The sequence below is a fragment of the Microcaecilia unicolor genome, chromosome 3 (genome assembly GCF_901765095.1).
Source record: "Microcaecilia unicolor chromosome 3, aMicUni1.1, whole genome shotgun sequence".
Lineage (NCBI taxonomy): Eukaryota > Metazoa > Chordata > Amphibia > Gymnophiona > Siphonopidae > Microcaecilia > Microcaecilia unicolor.
In genome coordinates this window covers 230,366,139-230,390,476 of record NC_044033.1, presented here as the reverse complement: position 1 = coordinate 230,390,476, position 24,338 = coordinate 230,366,139, and the positions used below count along the sequence as shown (strand labels likewise).

Genomic DNA, 24,338 nt, shown 5'->3' with positions numbered 1-24,338 from the left:
TCATTAAATCTCCGTGGAAAACTTTAGAGAAACACCCCCCAACCTTTAATTGAGGAACTCTGCAATCCACTAATTCAATGCAATTCTATCCAATTCAGTCTTTTCAAATAGCAAGAACTAGTAAAATGCTAAATGGCAGAGCGAGCTAGTTAGCTTAAATTCCACAAACTTCTGTTGTCTCACTGCAACTCGTCCACCGTAACAACCTAACATTCTATTTGCTTTCTTAGTCGCCGCTGCACACTGAGCAGAGGGTTTCAACATATCATCAACGATGACACCTAGATCCCTATCCTGGTCAGTGACTCCTAATGTGGAACCTTGCATTTCGTAACTATAATTCAGGTTCTTCTTTCCCACATGCATCACTTTGCACTTGCTCACATTAAACGTCATCTGCCATTTAGATACCCTGTCTCCCAGTCTCGTAAAGTCCTCTTGTAATATTTCACAATCCTCTTGTGATTTAAAAACTTTGAATAACTTTGTGTGGTTAGGGTGAAAATGTTATGGCCAGGTCAGAGTGACTTTAGGAGTGGCCAAGTGGTTAGGGTGGTGGACTTTAGTCCTGAGAAACTGAGTTCAATTCCCCCTTCAGGCACAGGCAGCTCCTTGTGACTCTGGGCAAGTCACTTAACCCTCCATTGCCCCATGTAAGCCACATTGAGCCTGCCATGAGTGGGAAAGCACGGGGTACAAATGTAACTAAAATAAAAAAATTATGAAATCATGCTGTTTAACAGGTCTGTTAGAAGGGTGGGTGGAACCATAGAAGGTGCAGAACTATGGTATCCAGTGGATGTTTTTGTGGGTTGAGCAGTGTATCATGGATATTCCATGTGGAACACAGAAGAATGAAATGTATGATGATTTTCCTATTTTTAAAATCTATTTTGCATTATGTGTGATGAAGAACATATTTCCAATAGAATGTTAATGAATACATGGACTTTGAGAGACAGTCTTATTTAAATAATATTTTATAAAATGGAATTTTGGGTGATGATGACAAATTGACCTGGATGCTGGAGTTTGATATTTGCTTGCCCATTGAGTTAATGAGCCGACTTGCCCATTGAGCTCTGTTTTAAATATGTTTAATGCTGGCACTGTATTTTTGTGAATAAGTTTTGATTCATACATATGTCAGATTTATAATAAATATATTTTCTGTTTGCCAATATACAGTGGGGGAAATAAGTATTTGATCCCTTGCTGATTTTGTAAGTTTGCCCACTGACAAAGACATGAGCAGCCCATAATTGAAGGGTAGGTTATTGGTAACAGTGAGAGATAGCACATCACAAATTAAATCCGGAAAATCACATTGTGGAAAGTATATGAATTTATTTGCATTCTGCAGAGGGAAATAAGTATTTAATCCCTCTGGCAAACAAGACCTAATACTTGGTGGCAAAACCCTTGTTGGCAAGCACAGCGGTCAGACGTCTTCTGTAGTTGATGATGAGGTTTGCACACATGTCAGGAGGAATTTTGGTCCACTCCTCTTTTCAGATCATCTCTAAATCATTAAGAGTTCTGGGCTGTCGCTTGGCAACTCGCAGCTTCAGCTCCCTCCATAAGTTTTCAATGGGATTAAGGTCTGGTGACTGGCTAGGCCACTCCATGACCCTAATGTGCTTCTTCCTGAGCCACTCCTTTGTTGCCTTGGCTGTATGTTTTGGGTCATTGTCGTGCTGGAAGACCCAGCCACGACCCATTTTTAAGGCCCTGGCGGAGGGAAGGAGGTTGTCACTCAGAATTGTACGGTACATGGCCCCATCCATTCTCCCATTGATGCGGTGAAGTAGTCCTGTGCCCTTAGCAGAGAAACACCCCCAAAACATAACATTTCCACCTCCATGCTTGACAGTGGGGACGGTGTTCTTTGGGTCATAGGCAGCATTTCTCTTCCTCCAAACACGGCGAGTTGAGTTCATGCCAAAGAGCTCAATTTTTGTCTCATCTGACCACAGCACCTTCTCCCAATCACTCTCGGCATCATCCAGGTGTTCACTGGCAAACTTCAGACGGGCCGTCACATGTGCCTTCCGGAGCAGGGGGACCTTGCGGGCACTGCAGGATTGCAATCCGTTATGTCGTAATGTGTTACCAATGGTTTTCGTGGTGACAGTGGTCCCAGCTGCCTTGAGATCATTGACAAGTTCCCCCCTTGTAGTTGTAGGCTGATTTCTAACCTTCCTCATGATCAAGGATACCCCACGAGGTGAGATTTTGCGTGGAGCCCCAGATCTTTGTCGATTGACAGTCATTTTGTACTTCTTCCATTTTCTTACTATGGCACCAACAGTTGTCTCCTTCTCGCCCAGCGTCTTACTGATGGTTTTGTAGCCCATTCCATCCTTGTGCAGGTGTATGATCTTGTCCCTGACATCCTTAGACAGCTCCTTGCTCTTGGCCATTTTGTAGAGGTTAGAGTCTGACTGATTCACTGAGTCTGTGGACAGGTGTCTTTCATACAGGTGACCATTGCCGACAGCTGTCTGTCATGCAGGTAACGAGTTGATTTGGAGCATCTACCTGGTCTGTAGGGGCCAGATCTCTTACTGGTTGGTGGGGGATCAAATACTTATTTCCCTCTGCAGAATGCAAATAAATTCATATACTTTCCACAATGTGATTTTCCGGATTTAATTTGTGATGTGCTCTCACTGTTACCAATAACCTACCCTTCAATTATGGGCTGCTCATGTCTTTGTCAGTGGGCAAACTTACAAAATCAGCAAGGGATCAAATACTTATTTCCCCCACTGTATATAGAGGGACATTTTTGATATGATGTCTAAGTCTGACATTGGATGTTTTGCACAAAATGTCCAAAACCCAAATAGGAAAGGTGGTCATTTTCGAAAAAAAGGAAAACATGTCTTTTATTTCAAAAATACCATAGATTATTCCAGGGACCTGCATGCTGCTCTAGTGGACCTGAATATAACATCTGAGGCTGGCATAGAGGCTGGTAAATATTATTAATCACATTTTTGGGGTTTGGGAAAGGGTCTATCCCTGATTCCCTCCACTGGAAGTAGTTCCGAGTCAAGTGTGCACCATTTCTGGAGGGAAGGAAAAAAATCCAGGAAATGGTTAGCACGGCAGTAACCCAGCAGTAATCGGGTCTTTACCGCCAGGTTACTATGGGAGCCTTCAATGGGTGGTGATAAGGGCTCCCCACCACATGGCCACATGGTAAGAGTTATATTACCGTGTAGACATTTTTTGGGTGGCTTTTACTGGCTGCAGTAAAAAGGTCCCTGGCACACAGGAAAAATGGCCCCCACAGCTACTGCAAGGCCCTTTTTCCGGCTGCTTAGTAAAAAGACCCCTCTGATATTTCTTCAAGGCTTCCACAAATGACCATCAGGGAGAGTTTTGAAAATTCCAAAATCAGAGGTTTAATTGCCCCTCATAGTTCTCTAATGACTCTGTCTTCTTCATTATTGTGTTATTATCTTTGAGCATTTCCCATTGAACAGTTTTCAGAACTTTAACAGAGTGTTCTACCTCTTTAATTCTTTGATCTTGCCCAGCCAAAGTCTGAATTTGTGAATGTACTTGAATTTGAAGAAAAATATTCATTTCTAAACCTTTATCAATCTTACATAGCTGAGACTTCTCCAAGGATCCAATTGCTGCTCAAACTTCTCTCAGCATTTTTGAGCCACATACCTCTCCCATGTGGATAGACTCTCTGGGGTAAGTTCTCATTATTCCAGGAGTATCCAATAGAACAACCAAGGAATCTCTAGTTGGCTGGGGCTTAGTGAGATATCCAATGCTGTGGGAATAGGCTCTCCTTCACCAAGCTCTTGAGTCCTCTGGTCTAAAACACCTCTATTTTGGTCTTGTAGTTGGTTATCGACTGCTGAGGAAGAAGCATCACCCGACAGATAGGAGCGTATCTCTCCTTTGCGCTTTACCATGATTACCCTGCAAGCTTGTGCAGTAGTTACAGTGACAATACCACGTTCTGCTCAGTCATGATTTTTTGAAGAAGAGGAGGCAACCCTCAACTGGCAAATTGTCAAAAACTAGGAGAGATTTTCTTGGCTGGCTAGGAGGAGATCTGTTGTTTCCACTTCCTGGGTCTTGCTCTTGTAAATTGAGGATGCTATAGAACATGCTGTGAGTTGCAAACATATGGTTTGAACCTTCTGATAATAATGCTGCTTGTGAAAACTGCACATTCTTCTGGGTGCTAGATGTGTAGTCCGTTGATTGTGCAGGTAGCTGATTATTATTTGAGAACTGTTCTCAGGATCTATCAACCAAATAGGTCTCTGAGATCAGCAGGGACTGGTTTATTATCTATTCCAGGTTTGCAGAAGATCCATTTTGAAGAGATGAGGCAGCAAACGTTTTCGATAGTGGGTCCAAGATTGTGGAACTCATTGCCGGAACAGATTAGGATAACGATGAATACAAGTCAATTTAAGAACACGTTGAAAACAAACTTATTTGCAGAGGCATTTGGGATTTGAAATAAATAATTTATTTACAGTTGGCTAGAGAAATCAATGATTGTATAGCAGAGATAAGTGAATGTGTTTGTATTTTGGTTTGTCATTCAATTTTATGATTATGTATGTATTTTTTGTAATCAGCATAGTTATTATGCGGAATATAAATAAACAAACTAAACTAAGTGATCCCCTAGACAAAGAGCATCTGTCAGTCATTAGTGGAGGTTCTCAAGGAGTCTGGATGCTCTGAGCTGTGCCATTCTGCTTGCATAGATGGTGACTGCAGCTGTTGTGGTTGTTGTGTCATATGAACTGCAAGTAGATCACTTCAAGTAAATATCACACTCTTCCATGCTTTTCAGTAGTTGGGAGACTGGGATCTGTTGGTCAGAAGGTAGTTTTGGGAGGAGGATCAAAATCTGCTCATGTATGGAATGGTGGTCTTGGAGCATTTGTAACTGGTGCTATTCAATATGGGGTCCTGAAAGACTTTCCTCCCTACAAGACCAAGTATTCAAGTCTTTTCCTGGCAGTGCAGTTGAAGATGGGTTTGATCTTTTAGCTTTTGGGGGGCTGCTTTGACCACCACTGATTGGTGTGTGCTAATCTGTTCATGAGCCCTTCAGCCCAGACCGAGGCCTAGGAAGGATCTTGACCAAGGCCTAGGGTAGACCAAACAGGCACTACGCACAACTCCAGCCACCAAGCCCCACACACGCAGGACAAACAACCAGCACCACCAGAAAAAGAGACACAGACCACTCAGGCGGGCCGAATGGGAACCCACTCGTACAGAGTCCAAGCATGCGGGCCTCACGGCCGAACAGGAACCAAGTCATACACTGGGAAGGGAGAAAGAAAAATGAAGGGTCCTCCAAGGGACTGGAGCACAAGCAACGCACACAGCGCTAACTAGAGACACAAGGGAAAGGGTGACGGACAGAAGCTGCACAAGGCTGTGCTACATGGCAGACAAGGATAAGGGAAGCCCCTCAAAGGAATACTCTAGGCTATACTGTACAGCACTCAAAAGGTAAGAGGAAGCCACCTATAGGAATACACAAGGCTGTGCCACATAGCGCACAAGGGTAAAGGGAATCCACACACAAGAATGCACAAGGCTGGCCCCACAACATACAAGGGTAAAGGGAAGCTGCCTATAGGAATACACAAGGCTGTGCCACACAGCGCTCAAGGGTAGAGGGAATCCATACACAGGAATGCACAAGGCTGGCCCCACACCACAGAAGGGTAAAGGGAAGCTAACAGAGAAAGTTGCCTTAACATACACAGATCAGATAAGGAGCAATGCTCACCATAATCAGGAGACAGGCTCAACAAACAAAGGGAAAAAACAAGCTAAAGGGAAAGGCTGCTACTGAGACACTAAACTGCAGGAAGCAGGGTATACACAGCAGACAAAGGTAAGGCAAACAAACAAACAAAGGAAGACTTAAACAAACAGGAGCAAACTAAGGACAGGGTGACTGCCAACAGAGGCAGGACAACAAGAGGCAAATACTAAGCCCAGCACATAAAGGGTTACACAGAGGAAATGGAAACTTAAACAAACAGACTGGAACGATACAACAGACAAGCTTACCACAGATAACACTACATCAGCGAAGTAAGGAACAGACTCAGGTGCAGGGGAGTGAAACAATCAAGCGCACGCTGGGAACACCCAGGAAACACAGAACCTAGAAGCTACAAGGAGAGTAGGCAAACTCCAACAAACACACAGAGTGCTAGAGCACAGACAGAGAACAGGGAGCAGGCTTCAGCTGACAGGAATAAAATGCTAAAGCAAAGGTTGTAGGGAGAGGTAAGGTTAAGTAGATCTTGGCTTCTGACGTATGCAGCTACAGATGTCAACTTAATCCCTGACAGGACAATGAGAAGCGAGTTCCAGCTATTCCCCTGCCTGCTAGCAAAATGGGTTCCAGCCATTCCCCTGCTTATTTAGCAGAATCATAACAGTGTGTAAGCTGTGAATAGTTATGTCTAGGTGCTGGTTGTGTTCTGTACTTTGCTTTGAGTCTCTTAGAAGTTATGGATATAGATAAGGATGCTTGCCAATTTTTCGATTATAGGGCCTGTAAGAACTTGTGAACTGGTAGATCAAATCACTTTTTTTGCTGTGTCCATACATTTCAGAAGACTGGTCAGTTTCCGATTGGGCTCAGCAGGTCTCTGCAAGGATAGAGATCTGCTTCACCAATTACTTAGAAACTTTTGAGTAAGTGTTGTCTTCAGAGATGTTGACAAGAGATATTTGGCTCCTGCACTGATGGCTGCTCATGAGGAGTTTCAGTAATGGACGGCTCAGTTGTGTCATAATCTGGGTGGTTTGAGGTAAAACCCCATTCTGGGGTCTGGGCCACTTGTGAGTCAAGTTCTTTGAAGAAAGTGCCTTCAGAATAGTGAGACTATGATGGCTAGTATTCTCTGGGCATGGGGCACTTGTTGCTGAGGGGTCAGGTCTTGACCCAGGTAAGTTGGAACACTAGCCTGAAAAAAGGACTGACTGTCCTGAGTAATCTTCTGCAACAGTTGAAGCAGAAGGGATACGTTTTGTGAGGCTGCTTGAGATGGCGCTATTGGTGACTCCTCACATGTCGGCATTATGGGGTGGAGAGTGAGTATCAGATCCAGTGTACCTTAGCAGATGGTTGTTGGGGTGGAGGTTATACAGGGGCAGTATGGGTCCTATTCAATGATGCTTTGGTTTTATCCATCTTAGTTGATGCTGTATGCTTAGAGCTGCCTCCTGAAGCATCAGCATGTGCTGACTCTGGTAGCCTCTGGGTGGTGCTGTAGGCTGCCTTGTGCAATGTGCCAGCAACCTCTTTGTTCTTCTTTCTGGCCTCACACTCCTCAGTTTGGTCCTTCGAGCTGCAAGGCAAAGAGGAATATGGACTTGTATGGCCTGAGGAGGACCCATGTGCGTCAGCTCAGGGTGTTGTGCACTGCTGCACAGAGCTGATGTTAAGAATGCATTGATCAGGCAGGGATGCATCAGAAGACGATGTTAGCTAAAGGATATGATATTTGTAGAAGCACTGATACAGGTCTGGTTGAGTCAAGCAGATGAATGAAACTAAAGCCCGTTTTAGCTGTGGTAAATGCAGGAACAACTGCCTGAGCCTAGAAAAGTTTTTTAGGCTTATCCATTCTGGGGCCATCTGGATGATGTCACCATCTGTGTGGATGCATCCATCCTATTTATCAATAGAAAAACAACCTGAGAGAATTCTTGTGAAGTGAAAAGCTTTTGGTGGTCTTAGTCTCAGAGAGTTTAAGTTACTTATTTGAAAAATTATCACGTTTTCCTCAGCATTTCCCAGAGGGTTCTACTAATCATTCTTACAGGGAAGCTTTTGGGTGACTTCTCCAGGTGCCTTAGAAGGATCTTATCTAGGTTCATGATGATCTTTGTTCCATTTAATACATTTTGACATGTGGCTTTCTTTGCTGGAGGTGCCTGGCTTTGTACATTCACTCCTGGTTCATTCACTGTCCACACAAAATCTCCATCACTTCTCTGTCTCCGTCCTTATCAATGTGTCTGTAAGATCAGCGAGTCCTGCACTGTATCCACAATATGGCAGTGTGATGTCTCCTGCAATAAAGGCTCCTTATGTCTTTAAGTCAATGTTAGAACAAACAGAAAAGATGGAAAGTCAAAAGAAAATGAAAACTTCCACTTACCGGCTACTTTCAGCTGCACTATTGCTTCTTCATAATAAGTATCAGATTGAAAGTAACAGGTGTATGGTCCTTCATCATTGAACCCAATATTGCTTATTCTCAATGACACACTTCCACATGAAATGTAATTTTTGATGAACACCGTCCTGCCTCTGTATTCTGAGATCTGATGCTGGTTCTGATCGATCCCATTCTCGTACTGGTGCACAATTACGTTGGTGATGGTTTGAAGCCAGCTCACTTGCATATGCTCAGCGCTGATGGCTGGGAAGAGGTGGCAGGGTAACACAACATCTTCACCCAGAACGGCAATCACTGGCTGATCAGGGCCAATGACTTTAAAGTCTTCTGCTAATTATATGATAAACAAATGGAAAGACATTAATTAGCAATGGAAAATATGGGACTGATTACTGAGAGATGCAAAGAATAAAAATGACCAATAATTCTAAAAACTTTTCTCTGTATAAAACTGGATAATCTTCAAAGTGATCATCTCAGTCTGTATAAATCATGACTCCTATAACAAGAAGTACCCATCCCAGAGAGTGAGTGAGTGTGAGTGCCATTTATTTCATTTATAAATCACACTTTCAAAATCTAAAGTTGATGTATATCAAGATACAAGCATAAAATCACTTAAAATACCAAACAAAATCATAAGAGTCATATAACAGAAAAAAGCTTTTTGGAACAACCAAGCCGTTAGTTTGTTTTTCCTGAAACAACCCTAAACCTATCTAAGTTCCTTTGCAAGAATTGGGAGGGGGGGAAATCACCAAAAAAGCTCCCTCCCTCTCTCTTCTCTATATCAATCATGTAAGCGAAAGAGAAGGGACAATTAATAGATGTTTCCTGGATAGACCTGAGAGCTTGAGTTGGGATGTATGGAAATAACCTACCAATTTTGATCTACCAACAAAAGTAATTTCAACAGAAATCACTAGTTAACAGGAAGCCAATATAAAGAAGCAAGAACAAGAATTATATATTTTGGAGTGTGTTCATTACTCTTCCACCTCTAATCACATGTAGGAACTTCACTTGTATAGCACAGAAACTTCCTCCAGATCACCTCCTCCCTTCCTGTGACAAGAGCTACTTTTCAATCCTCTGCCCCCAGTGCATTCCCATCGGCTGGATGCTTCCTACTGTCTCTGCTGCTGGTTACAATGGGAGCAGGCAGGGCCATGTGGGGTGGGGGGGGGGGGGGGAATGGGGCAGAGGGAACTACAGATAATTATTTTAAACACATAAATACAAAAAGACATAGACAGCAATCATAACCTCCTGAGTCCTGAACACATCTCAAAGTCCCCTCTTCCCTAAATATGTGGCCAGAATATATGGGAAAAGTTTGCCAATGGCTTAATCTGGCCCTGCCTACAACTTGCAGGGGTAGTTGTGGGCGACTAATTTTGGAGGTGGGTCAATTTGGGGGCTGGGTGGGTTAGTTTTACAGGGTAGTTTACAGGATGAAGTGGCAGATATGGAAGGGTAATTTCTTGAGCTGGGGCAGTTACAGGGCAGAAGGTTTAGGGGATGGAGCTGTTTGTGGTGTGATATAACAGTTGTGGGGGCAGTTTGGGGTGAGGAAGTTTCAAGACGTAATTTTAGGGAGGTAGGGGCTATTTGTGGGTTTTGAAGAGTAGGGAATTTCACCTTTTAAATTGCCTTGTTGTAACAGGGTCTATGCTCCTTTGGATAGGAAAACCCAGGGCCTGGAGAAAAAGGTGAAGGCAGGGACTAGAAACCAAAAACTAGCATCAGCCTCCACAGGGAGTTATATAACATAAGTTCCTGGTGAACTGCAGAATCAATCCCTGGGGATAAATGCAGAGAAGAGAAACCACCTTAACTCTGAAGACAGGACCCTCCAGTCCCTCCAAACAAAGTATTGGACAGTTATTCCTTACCAATCCTGCTTCTAGGTGGGACTTAGAGGAGAAGTCTACTGCCCTATAAGAGGCTGGAAGTTGAGACAGAGCTCAGTCTTCCTGTTGAAAGTCCAATGGAAAGAAGCTGAGCCAGAGGCTGAAGACTGCACTGCATGGGAGAAGATACTAACTTGTTATTTTCCTTCTGATCTTTACCTGTTAAACTGTTACATAAGTACATAAGTATTGCCATATTGGGACAGACCGAAGGTCCATCAAGCCCAGCATCCTGTTTCCAACAGTGGCCAATCCAGGTCACAAATACCTGGCAAGATCCCAAAACAGTACATTTTATGCTGCTTATCTTAGAAAAAACAGTGGATTTTCTCCAAGTAATTTTAATAATGACTTATGGACTTTTCTTTCCAGAAGGTATCCCTTCTGGAAACCCCTTTTTTAAAACCCGCTAAGATAACTGTTTTTACTACATTCTCTAGAAACAAATTCTAGAGTTTAATTACATGTTGAGTGAAGAAATATTTTCTTGGATTCGTTTTAAATTTACTACTTTGTGTGCCTCCTAGTCCTAGTATTTTTGGAAAGAGTAAACAAGCGATTCATGTCTACACGTTCCATTCCACTCATTATTTTATAGACCCCTTCCTTATCTACCCTCAGCTGTCTCTTCTACAAGCTGAAGAGCCCTAGCCACTTTAGCCTTTCCTCATAGGGAAGTCGACCTATCCCCTTAACCATTTTCGTCACCCTTCTCTGTACCTTTTCTAATTCCACTCGTTTTTGAGATGTGACCAGAATTGCACACAATATTCAAGGTGCGGTCGCACCATGGAGCAATACAAAGGCATTATAGCATCCTCATTTTTGTTTTCCATTCCTTTCCTAATAATACCTAATATTCTATTTGCTTTCTTACCAACCGCCGCCACACACTGAGCAGAGGGTTTCAACGTATCATCAACGATGACATCTAGATCTCTTTCCTGGTCCGTGGCTCCTAACATGAAACCTTGCATTACGTAGGTATAGTTCCTCTTCCTCACATGCATCACTTTGCACTTTCTCACATTAAACGTCATCTGCCATTTGGATGCCCAGTCTCCAAGTCTCGTATGGTCCTCTTGTAATTTTTCACAATCCTCTTGCGATTTAACAACTTTGAATAACTTTGTGTTGTCAGCAAATTTAATTACCTCACTAGTTACTCCCATCTCTAGATCATTTATAAATATGTTAAAAAACTGATGACAGCACAGACCCTTTGGGAACCCCACTATCTACCCTTCTCCATTGAGAATACTATTTAACCCTACTCTCTGTTTTCTATCTATGCTTTCAAGATGGCCGCCGACAGGAGAGTCACGGAGCTACTGCTCCGATGACCCCGACTGATAAACGGCCAAAAAGAACCGCTCAAATGCCGGAACGGTCTAAAAAGTGGTCGCTAAACACGGGGATCGCTGATCCATCCAGCTGAACCCCAGTACAAACGGACGACACGCAAACCGATCGCGGCTCACTACCTGCCTCATGGCACACTGCGGAGAGTCGCTGCTGAGCGCGAAATCCAAAGAGCCTGACCCTCCGACTCACCGATCCCAACTCGAACAGAGGCCCACAAACCAAACAAGGCTCTCTGCTAATATACCGCCATGAAGTGACCTGGACCGGACCAGATCCTGATCGGAACAGACCCAACAGAACCGAAGTCGACAAGAACCCTCAGACTGAGCTCACCATGCCGAGCTGGCCCTCGGAGCATCAACTCCCTCATCTCTGTCCCCTCCCAAGCCGGCCTCGCAGCCCATGAGGAGCCCTCAGCCCGGGCCCACCACACTGAGTTGGTCATCGGAGCATCGGCTAAAGTGAACACGTCAGGGCACCGAACTACAACAAACCATCAGGCAAGCCAAAGGGGGAAATCAGCGATCGGAGCACACAGGGAGTCACTCCAGGTGGGGATCCACAGAACTGCATACAGCCCAACCACCTCGTTCCTGCCCTTGTGCAACATAGCCTCAACTACCGGCGCACTACTGAAGCTCTCCAGCCTGTCCCAGCTCTTGATCCTGCAGCGTTTCTACCAGCTTCTGCTGATCCAGCTTTCACCTTGGTATCAAAGCACACAGCAAGTGAGTGATTCAAAGAAAGTTGCACATGAGGTCAGAGAAGTCGGTTCCAGCGTGTTCCAGTTTGCCTATTCCAGCTTGCTCCAGCTTTTTCCAGTCCTGCTCCAGCTTGTTCCAGTCTTGCTGCTCCACTTCCTTCTGCTCCAACTTGTTCCAGTCCGTCCTCTCCAGCTTGCTCCAGCCCACCTGCATTGCTTGTCTTGTCTCCATAGCTTCTTCCAGCATGTTCTCCAGCTTGTTCCTGTCAAAGATGGCCACCAGGTAGGAAGCTCCGTGATGAGCTCAGGGGGCCCTAAGAATTAGGACTTACCTGCGCTGTCCTGGACCCTCCCGGATCGATCAGGGGGGAGGAGGAGGGGAGCGGACATCGGGGAGCCGTCGGGCGAGATCTGCGGCGGCTTCCTTGGACTCCGACGCGGGCGTGCGGCCCGGGGTTGACTGCGGCTATCTGCCGCCTGCCGCGTGGCTGCGGCCTTTCCCCACTGTCGTCCAGCTCCCGCGGCCTCTCTGCCTTGCCCCGTGCACTCTGGGGGAGCCCGGGCTCGGGGTCTCTGCGCGGAGGGACCAGGCGGGCCATAGTCTGCTGCACTGGTTGCGCCCATGGTCCCGTGCGCTGCAGCCACGCTCCCCGGCCGGAACGGGCTGGGCGCGAATTGCAGTTGCTGACCACGCGGTGGCTTCGGGGCACGACTGGGAACAGAGGGAGGCAGAGTCCATCAGCCCCGGCCTGCGTCTGGCTGCGTCCAGCGCCCTTTGCGTCGGGCCGACAGAGGCAGTGTCCACCGGCCCCAGCTTGTTTCAGTCTGCAGACCCAACTTTTCCCTGCCTGCTCTGATCCATCGGCCTGTTCCGGTACATCTGTTCAGAGTGTTCCTGGCCACCTGACCCAATTCCTCCCTGCTGTTCCAGCCAGCCCATCCAGCCCGCCGGATCCAGCCTCTCCCTGCTTGTTCCAACTACCTGCTCCAGCTTGTCCCAGTCCGTCGGATCCAGCTTCTCCCTGCTCGTTCCAACTACCTGCTCCAGCTTGTCCTAGTCCGTCGGATCCAGATTCTCCCTGCTTGTTCCAGCCATCTGCCTCAGCTTGCTCCAGCCCGCCTGATCCAGCTCGTCCGGCCTCTCCCTGCATGTTCCAGCTACCTGCTCCAGCTTGCCGCAGTCCGTCGGATCCAGCTTCTCCCTGCTTGTTCCAGCCATCTACTCCAGCTTATTCCAGCCCGCCTGATCCAGCTCATCCAGCTCGTCCCAGTCCATCTGCACCAGCCTGTTCCAGTCCGCCTGATCCAGCTCCTCCCTGTTTGTGCCACCCATCTGCTCCAGCTTCTTCCAGCCCGCCTGATCCAGCTTGTTCCAGTCTACCTGATCCAGCCTCTCCTGATCCAGCCTGTTCCAGTCCACCTGACCCAGCCTCTCCCCGCTTGTCCCAGCTACCTGCTCCAGCTTGTCCCAGTCCGTCGGATCCAGCTTATCCCTGCCTGTTCCAGTCATCTGCTCCAGCTTGTTCCAGCCCGCCTGATCCAGCTCGTTCAGCCTCTCCCTGCCTGTTCCAGCTACCTGCTCCAGCTTGCCGCAGTCCATCGAATCCAGCCTCTCCCAGCTTCTCCCTGCTCGTTCCAGTCCATCTGCACCAGCTTGCTCCAGCCCGCCTGATCAGCTACCTGCTCCAGCTTGCCGTAGTCCGTCGGATCCAGCTTCTCCCAGCTCCTCCCTGCTCATTCCAGTCCATCTGCACCAGCTTGTTCCAGCCCGCCTGATCAGCTACCTGCTCCAGCTTGCCGCAGTCCGTCGGATCCAGCCTCTCCCAGCTTCTCCCTGCTCGTTCCAGTCCATCTGTACCAGCTTGCTCCAGCCCGCCTGTTCAGCTACCTACTCCAGCTTGCTGCAGTCCGTCGGATCCAGCTTCTCTATTCTCGTTCCTGTCCATCTGCACCAGCTTGTTCCAGCCCGCCTGATCAGCTACCTGCTCCAGCTTGCCGCAGTCCGTCAGATCCAGCTTCTCCATTCTCGTTCCTGTCCATCTGCACCAGCTTGTTCCAGCCCGCCTGATCAGCTACCTGCTCCAGCTTGCCGCAGTCCGTCGGATCCAGCTTCTCCCTGCTTCTCCTTACTCGTTCCTGTCCATCTGCACACGCTTGTTCCAATCCCTCCGCTCCAGCTGTTATAGCCCGCCTGATCCAGTTTGTTCCGGCCCGCCTGATCCAGCTTCTCCCTGTTCGTTCCTGTCCATCTGCACCAGATTGTTCCAGCACGCCTGCTAGCTTGTCAGCCATTGACTTACTTGCCTGCTAACTTGTCAGCCATTGACTTACCTGCTCTCCAGTCCATCAATTCCATCAATTCTCCCTGCTCGTTCCTGTCCATCTGCACCAGCTTGTTCCAGCCCGCCTGCTAGCTTGTCAGCCATTGACTTACCTGCTCTCCAGTCCATCAATTCCATCAATTCCACCAATTCCAAACCTCCAATCTAGCTTTTCTGCTCTATCTATCTGCCTCACACACCAGTCACTACACATACACCTGTTACACCTCAATCAGTACTTATGGCACCTGTCCACATTCTCTTCCTTGCCCTGTCCCTTCCTAATCTTTCCCCCTCCCCCTACCGCTGTCTACCACTGGAAATCGTTGCCCACCCATGTCCCCTCCCGTCCTGCTCGCTACGGCATTACCCTATTCACCCCCATCACTCACCACCTCACCATCTCTCTTGTCCCCCTCCTCCTTCCTAGCTCTTAACTTTCAACACTTCCTTCCTGCCATTAACCCATCACCATTCCTCCTAAGTGCATCCCGTCTTCGTCGCCTGACCTCCCCCACCCTCCTCCTAACTCTTGCTATCCGCGGGAGACAATAATCCTAATCCAGGCCCCCCTCACCTGTCCTCCTCCTATCCATGCAAACGATTCCGTGAAGTCTCCAATCTCGTCTCTATTCCCCTCCTTCCCCCCTCCTCCTTCCCCTTCTCATGTGCCCTGTGGAATGCCTACTCGGTCTGCAACAAACTGCCCTTCACCCACGATCTCTTCATCTCTCGTTCCCTTCAACTGCTCGCCCTAACTGAAACCTGGCTCTCCCCTGATGACTCTGCCTCAGTCGCGGCCCTTTGCCATGGAGGTTATCTCTTCTCCCACACTCCCCGCCCAACTGGCCGTGGTGGAGGCGTCGGGCTTCTACTCTCGCCCTCCTGTAGTTTCCAACCCCTCCTCCTACCGCAGTCTCACTGCTTCTCATCCTTTGAAGCACACTCCATCTGGCTACTCTACCCATTGCCACTCAGAGTGGCAGTCATTTACCGCCCCCCTAATAAATCCCTCTCTTCCTTCCTCACCGACCTTGATGCCTGGCTTTCCGTTTTTCTCGAACCCTCATCTCCGTCCCTCATTCTCGGAGACTTTAACATACACGTTGATGACCAATCCGACCCTCACACTTCTCAGTTCCTCACTCTAACATCCTCCTTCAACCTCCAGCTTTGCTCCACCACCCCTACTCACTGAGATGGCCATTGTCTTGACCTCGTCCTCTCCTCTTCCGGCTCTCCCCCCAATTTCCACGCTTCAGCTCTTCCTCTCTCCGATCATCTCCTGATCACCTTCACACTTCTTCACCCCCCCCCCCCTCAGCCCCGTCCAACTTTAACCACTACCTCCAGGAATCTCCAGGCTATTGACCCTCCCACCCTATCCTCTAGTATTTCTAATCTCCTCCTCTCCATCATGTCCTCCGAGTCTGTCGACAAGGCTGTGTCCGCTTACAATGCCACTCTCTCCTCTGCTCTGGACACCCTCGCACCATCCACCACCCGTCCCACTAAGCATACTATTCTCCAGCCATGGCTGACCCCTTGCATCCGTTACCTTCGCTCCTGCGCCCGATCTGCTGAACGCCTCTGGAGGAAATCCCGCACCCATTCAGATTTCCTTCACTACAAATTCATACTATCCTCCTTCCACTCCTCCCTATTCCTTGCCAAACAGGATTATTACACCCATTTGACCAATTCTCTCAGCTCCAACCCCCGTCGTCTCTTCGCCACCCTTAACTCCCTCCTCAAAGTGCCCTCCGCTCCCACCCCCCCCCTCGCTCTCTCCTCAATCACTGGCCGATTACTTCCGCGACAAGGTGTAAAAGATCAACCTTGAGTTCACTACCAAGCCATCTCCTCCTCTTCACCCTTCAACCCTCTCCCTCGACCAATCAACCCAGGCCTCCTTCTCCTCCTTTCCTGACATCACCGAGGAGGAAACCGCTCGCCTTCTTTCCTCCTCGAAATGCACCACCTGCTCTTCTGATCCCATCCCCACCAACCTACTTAACACCATCTCTCATACTGTCAACCCCTCCATCTGTCATATCCTCTACCTCTCTCTCTCTCCACTGCAACTGTCCCTGACACCTTCAAGCATGCTGTAGTCACACCTCTCCTCAAAAAACCATCACTTGACCCTACCTGTCCCTCCAACTACCACCCCATCTCCCTCCTACCCTTCCTCTCCAAAATACTTGAGCGTGCCGTTCACAGCCGCTGCCTCGATTTTCTCTCCTCTCATGTCATCCTCGATCCACTTCAATCCGGTTTTCACCCTCTACACTCGACAGAAACAGCACTCTCTAAAGTCTGTAATGACCTGTTCCTTGCCAAATCCAGAGGCCACTACTCCATCCTCATCCTCCTCGATCTATCCGCCGCTTTTGACACTGTCAATCATGATTTACATCTTGCCACACTGTCCTCATTTATTTATTTATTTTATTTGTACCCCGCGCTTTCCCACTCATGGCAGGCTCAATGCGGCAGGCAATGGAGGGTTAAGTGACTTGCCCAGAGTCACAAGGAGCTGCCTGTGTATCAACAACTTGGAAAGCTAAAGGTGGACAAAGCCATGGGACCGGACGGGATCCACCCCAGAATATTGAGGGAGCCAGGGCTCCGTCCTCTCCTGGTTCTCCTCCTATCTCTCCCACCGCACCTTCAAAGTTCACTCTCATGGATCCTCCTCCACCCCCATCCCGCTATCTGTGGGTGTTCCCCAAGGATCTGTCCTAGGACCCCTTCTCTTAATCTACACCTCTTCCCTGGGCTCCCTGATCTCATCTCATGGTTTACAGTATCATCTCTATGCTGATGACACCCAGCTGTATCTCTCCACACCAGACATCACCGCGGAGACCCAGGCAAAGGTATCAGCCTGCTTATCTGACATTGCTGCCTGGATGTCCAACCGCCACCTGAAACTGAACATGGCCAAGACTGAGCTCATCGTCTTTCCACCAAAACCCACTTCTCCTCTTCCTCCACTTTCTCAGTTGATAACACCCTCATCCTCCCCGTCTCATCTGCCCGCAACCTCGGAGTCATCTTTGACTTCTCCCTCTCCTTCTCTGCGCATATGCAGCAGATAGCCAAGACCTGTCGCTTCTTCCTCTTTAACATCAGCAAAATTTGCCCTTTCCTCTCTGAACACACCACCCGTACTCTCGTCCACGCTCTCATTACCTCTCGCCTTGACTACTGCAACTTACTCCTCACCGGCCTCCCACTTAGCCACCTATCCCCCCTTCAATCTGTTCAGCACTCTGCTGCACATCTTATATTCCGCCAGAACCGATATACTCATATCACCCCTCTCCTCAGGTCACTTCACTGGCTTCCAATCAGATACCGCATTCAGTTCAAGCTTCTCCTTCTTACCTACAAATGCACTCAGTCTGCTGCCCCTCACTACCTCTCTACCCTCATCTCCCCTTACGTTCCCGCCCGAAACCTCCGTTCACAGGACAAATCCCTCCTCTCATTACCCTTCTCTACCACCGCCAACTCCAGGCTCCGCTCATTCTGCCTCACCTCATCCTATGCTTGGAACAGCCTTCCCAAGCCCTTACGCCAAGCCCCCTCCCTGCCCATCTTCAAGTCTTTGCTTAAAGCCCACCTCTTCAATGCTGCGTTCGGCACCTAACTCTTACCTTTCAGGAAATCCAAACTGCCCCAATTTGACTGCCCCTATCAGACTGACTGTTCACGTGTCCTTTAGATTGTAAGCTCTTTGAGCAGGGACCGTCCTTCTATGTTAAATTGTACAGTGCTGCGTAACCCTAGTAGCGCTTTAGAAATGTTAAGTAGTATCTTTTAACCAGTTTTTAAAAAAATCTTTATTTATAAGTTTTCAGAATAATACAAAAGTAACATATATATTTACATTTTAACCAGTTTTTAATCCACAATAGAACACCTACCCATGACTCTCCAATTTACTCTGGAGTCTTTCATGAGGTACTTTGTCAAATACGTTTTGAAAATCCAGATACACAATATCGACCAGCTCACCCTTATCCACATATTTGTTCACCCCTTCAAAGAAATATAGTACATTGGTGAGACAAGATTTCCCTTCACTAAATCCATGTTGACTTTGTCTCATTAATTCATGCTTTTGAATATGCTCTGTAATTTTGTTCTTTATAATACTCTCCACCATTTTGCTTGGCACCAACATCAGGCTCACTGGTCTATGATTTCCCAGATCACCTCTGGAACCTTTTTTAAAAAATCGGCATTATATTGGTCACCCTCCAATCTTCCGGTACCATGTTTGATTTTTAAGAAATTTCATATTACTAACAATAGTTCTGCAAGTTCATTTTTCAATTCTATTAGTACTTTGGGATGAATACCATCCACTCCAGGCTATTTGCTACTGTTCAATTTGTCAAATTGCTTCATTATGTCTTCCAGGTTTATAGAGATTTCATTCAGTTTCTCTGACTCATCAACTTTGAATATCTTTTCTGGCACCAGTATTTTTCCCAAATCTTTCTTGGTGAAGACCGAAGCAAAGAATTCATTTAATCTCTCTGCTGTGGCTTTGTCCTCCTTGAGTTCCCCTTTTACCCCTCGGTCATTTAGCAGTCCAACCGATTCTTTTGCCAGCTTCTTGCTTTTAATATACCTAAAAAAAAAAACTTTTACTATGTGTTTTTGCCTCCAATGCAATCTTTTTTTCAAAGTCCCTCTTTGCCTTCTTTGCATTTGACTTGCCATTCCTTATTATTTTTAGTCGGATCCTTCTTCCATTTTCTGAAGGATTTTCTTTTAGCTCTAATAGCTTCCATCACCTCATTTTTTAACCATGCCAGCTGTCATTTGGTCTTCCTTCCTCCTTTTTTAACATACAGAATATATTTGGCCTGGGCTTCCACGCCTGAAGTAAATTTTTGATCTTCGCAGCTGCTACTCTAAGGTTTTTTTTCACCTTTTTTCTCATTTTATCATAGAGGTGGGAAAATGTGGGATACAAATGCAATAAATAAATAAATATCGTCTCCTTTTTGAAAGTTAAATGCTAACGAATTGGATTTCCTGTGTGTATTTACTCCAGAGTCGATATTAAATCTGATCATATTATGATCAATGTTATCAAGCAGCCCCATCACCATTACCTCCTGCAGCAAATCACTTGTTCCACTAAGGACTAGGTCTAGAATTTTTCCTCTTCTTGTTGGCTCCTATAGCAGCTGCTCCATAAAGCAGTCCTTGATTTCATCAAGGAATTTTACCTCCCTAGCATGCCCGGATGTTATATTTACCCAGTCAATATCGGGGTAATTGAAATCACTTATTATTGTGTTGTCCAGTTTGTTAGCCTTCCTAATTTCTGATAACATTTCTACATCCGTGTGTTCATCCTGGCCAAGCGGACGGTAGTACACTCCTATCACTATCCTTTTCCCCTTTACACATATAATTTCAATCCATAGGGATTCCAAGATGTATTTTGTTTCCTGCAGAATTTTCAATCTGTTTGATTCAAGGCCCTCCTTAACATACAATGCTACCCCTCCAATTCAATCCACCCTATTACTACGATATAATTTGTACCCCGATATGACAGTGTCCCACTGGTTATCTTCCTTCCACCAGGTCTCAGAGATGCCTATTATATCTAATTTTTCATTTAGTGCAATATATTCTAACTCTCCCATCTTATTTCTTAGGCTTCTGGCACTCGCATAGAGACATTTCAAACTATGTTCATTGTTCCTATTTACATCTTGCTCAGTAGTTGACAGTGTTAATTTGCAATGTTTTTTTCTGATTTTTATTTAAGGACATCTGATCTACTATGGTCTCTATTGCCAGTTCTTCTTTGTTAACCTAGTAGTGCTCTAGAAATGTTAAGTAGTAGTAGTCTATTGCAACCTCACTATCGGGATACCCTATCTTCCCTGTTCTGATGATATCTTTGAAAGATATCTTGTTTCAAACCATTCACTTTTGAATGACTGTCAGCCTTCCTCCAGTTTCTAGTTTAAAAGCTGTTCTATCTCCTTTTTTAGTGCTGATGCCAGCAGCCTGCTTCCATCCTGGTTAAGGTGGAACCCATCATTCCGGAATAGGCTCCCCCTTTCCCAAAATATTTCCCAGTTCATTACAAATCTAAAACCCTCCTCCCTGCACCATCACATCATCCACACATTGAGATCCAGAGCTCTGCCTGTCTCTTGCTCTGCGCATGGAATGAGGAGAACTTTGGAAAATGCTACCCTAGAGGTTCTGAATTTGAGCTTTCTACCTAAGAGCCTAAATTTGACTTCCAGAACCTCTCTCTCACATTTTCCTATGTCACTGGTGCCCACATGTACCAAGACAGTCGGCTCCTCCCCAGCACTTTCTAAAATTCTATCTAGGTGATGCGTGAGGTCCGCCACCATCTCACAAGGCAGGCAAGTGACCAGGCGATCCTTACATCCCTCAGCCACCCAGCTTTCTACATGCCTAATAATCAAATCACCAACTTCAACAGCAGTCCTAACTCTTCCCTTCTTTCCAGAAGCTCCTGGAGACACATACTCAGTGTAAGAGAATATTGCATCCCTTGGTTGGTTGGTTCTGGCTACAGGATTACTTCCAGCTGCACCAGGGTGATGCTCTGCTTTTAGAAGACCTCCATCCTCCAAGGCAGCAGAGGGGCTGCCAGGCTGGAGGTGGGACATCTCTACAACGTCCCTGTAGACCTCCTCTATATACCTCTCTGTCTCCCTCAGTTCCACCAAGTCTGCTACTCTAGCCTCAAGAGAACATATTCATTGAGAGATAGGAGCTCTTTGCATTGAGCACAAACATATAGCATCTTGCCAACTGGGAGATAATCATACATGTGGCACTCATTGCAAAAGACTGGATACCAGCCCTCTTGCTGCTGAACTTTTGTCTGCATCTTAGTATTATAGTAGTTTAATTAAAACTTCTTAAGGTACTAGGGATATCAGATGAATATAAAGAGTCTTAAGATTATATGGTGTAATATGTAATTTGTTTAGTGTTTACTTCTCAGAAACTGATTAAATGTAATTAAAACTTTAATGAAAACTCTCCTAACATAGTGTTAGTAAGATTATGTAGATTTATTCCCGCCAGATAAATGGAAGAACTATACAGTGGTGGCAGGAGGATAGGCTCTTGCGATATGCCTGACCCTACATATTATTGAAGTTATTGCAGTCATTTTAAATGGATGAATTAAAGTTGTCTGCTTCTCTATTTGAGGACATTTTAGGGCCAAATGTTTTGGACTAAGCTAACATTTTGAATTGAATTGAGAAATAGACTCATGATCTCCAGGTCCAATGAGGCCCCTCCTGGAGAGGCTTTTGTGAAGACTGAAGGGAACTCAGGAATGGCCACCCAGTTTGAGGAATTACCTAACTGTTTTCATTTAGAAGAGAGAGATTCTGTGCCCGCAGGAGCCGGAGAATGCTAGGAGACGTCTTCATAGTCACTCAGCCCACGCCACAGTTGGGCAGTGATTTACACTTGTCTGATCTCCAACTGATACATTTCATTCTATGCTACAAAATCTGGAACTTCTTTTCTCATAGAAATATATTGGAACTTTTTTTTAAAAGGAGGGTTTATTTCTGCAGGCTCCCAATCCAATTTGGCCCATTTTTTCACTCTATCAGGTGAATTTTCAAAAAAGAAGGGCACCCATCTTCTGACACAAATCGGGAGATGGGTGTCCTTCTCGCAAGGTCGCTCAAATCGGCATAATCGAAAGCCGATTTTGGGTGCCCTCAACTGCTTTCCGTCGCAGGGACGACCAAAGTTCACGGGGGCATGTCAGCAGTGTAGCGAAGGCGGGACTGGGGCGTGATTAGAAGATGGGTGTCCTCGGCCGATAATGGAAAAAAGGAGGACGCCCTGATGAGCACTTGGACAACTTTACTTGGTCCATGTTTTTTCACAACCAAGCCTCAAAAAGGTGCCCGAACTGACCAGATGACCACCGGAGGGAATCGGGGATGACCTCCCCTTACTCCCCCAGTGGTCACTAATCCCCTCCCCACCATAAAAAAAGTGTAAAAATACTTTTTTGCCAGCCTCTATGCTAGCCTCAAATGCCATACTCAGGTCCATCGCAGCAGTATACAGGTACCTGGAGCAGTTGTAATGGGTGCAGTGCACTTCAGGCAGGCAGACCCAGGCCCACCCCCCTTACCTGTTACACTTGTGGTGGTAAATGTAAGCCCTTCAAAACCCACCAGAAACCCACATGTAGGTGCCCTCCTTCATCCCTAAGGGCTATGGTAGTGGTGTACACAGGGCCGTGCCAATACGGTAAGCGAGGTAAGCATGGCAGGGGGGCGCCGTCATTTGGGGGGCGCCGCCGCACCATGCTAACCTCCTCGCCCTCCCACTCCCATTGCCCAACTGCCCGCACTCTCTTCTCTCCTGCAGCAAGATCCCTTTTTCTTTTTTTAATACTTTTAATTTTACCTCCGTCCGGCAGCGCAGCGTCAGTGCAGGAGGCAGCGCTCCCGGTCTAGCCTTCCCCTTCGCTCATGTTCCGCCTTCTTCTGACATCATTTCCTTGACGTCAGAAGAAGGCGGAACATGAGCGAAGGGGAACACTAGACACGTCGGGAGCGCCGCCTCCTGCACTGACGCTGCGCTGCCGGATGGTCATGGAGGTAAAATTAAAAGAAAAAAAAAAAAAAGAAAGGGAATAGTTGCCGGATGTCTGAAAATTCCCCGGCCCAATTCGGGGCCAAAAGTAGCCCAAAAATAGCCTGACACGCAAAACAGCTGCCTGAGGAGCTGGGGGAGGGGGGAAGAAACAACCAGCGCGGCAAAAAACTGCCCACAAAAAGAAACCCACGACTGGAGAAAACTGCCTGTGGCAAGTTTAAAAGAGCCACAGCCACTCAATTCTGCATGAAAACTACTGAGTTGGCAACTCGGGATGTTGGAAGGGGAGGGAGAAGAGGGCGGGCAGTTGGGACATGGGAGCGGGAGAGCAAGGGAGAGAGGAGCATGCAAGGGCAGGGTTCATGGAAGGGAGAGAGGAATTGCTGGATAGGGTCAGGGATGAATGGAGGGGGCAAGGGGCAGATGGGCATGGATTGATGAGAGGGTAGGGCTCGGAGAGAGGGGAATTGTTGGATAGGGATGAATGGAGGGGGCAGGGGACAGAGGGGCATGGATGGATATGGATTGCAGGACAGGGCTCAGGGAGAGAGGGGAATTGTTGGATAGGGATGAATGGAGGGGGCAGGGGACAGAGGGGCATGGATGGATATGGACTGCAGGACAGGGCTCAGGGAGAGAGGGGAATTGCTGGATAGGGGTGAATGGAGGGGGCAGGGGACAGAGGAGCATGGATGGGCATGGATTGGGAGGGCAGGGCTCAGGGAGAGAGGGAAATTGCTGGATAGGGTCAGAGATGAATGGAGGGGGCAAGGGACAGATGGGCATGGATTTATGGGAGGGTAGGGCTCAGGGAGAGAGGGGAATTGCTGGATAGGGATGAATGGAGGGGGGCAGGGGTCAGATGGGCATGGATGGATATGGATTGCAGGACAGGGCTCAGGGAGAGAGGAGAAATTGCTGGACATAAAGGGGAGGGAAGAGAGATTAAGGAGATGAAATGAGGGGAAAGGAAGAGAGGAGAAAAACTGCACATGGATGAAGAAAATAGGCAGAAGCTGAGGACCAGAAATGAAGAAGAAAGGAGGAAAGGAAAGAAATAAATGGAAAGGAAGCCCTGGAAACGGAGTTAAGAGGTCAGATAGCCGCAGAATCAGATACTGGGCCAGCATGATCAGAAAAAGAAAGTCACCAGACA

The 24,338-nt window shown here is 47.0% G+C and overlaps 1 protein-coding gene across 5 annotated transcripts in view; it reads right to left on the bottom strand.

The window, feature by feature from the left end:
• Window positions 1–24,338, bottom strand: part of LOC115466357 (butyrophilin subfamily 1 member A1-like) — a 94,703-nt gene that overhangs the window by 67,777 nt on the left and 2,588 nt on the right. For 3 of the 5 annotated variants that reach the window (XM_030197543.1, XM_030197542.1, XM_030197545.1), the window contains exon 3: window positions 8,193–8,543. The exons of 1 other annotated variant lie outside the window; for it this stretch is intronic. In XM_030197543.1, the coding sequence (XP_030053403.1) occupies window positions 8,193–8,543 (351 nt within the window). The remainder of the gene's footprint in view (window positions 1–8,192; window positions 8,544–24,338) is intronic. One more of the 5 variants, XM_030197544.1, reaches the window with a different exon arrangement.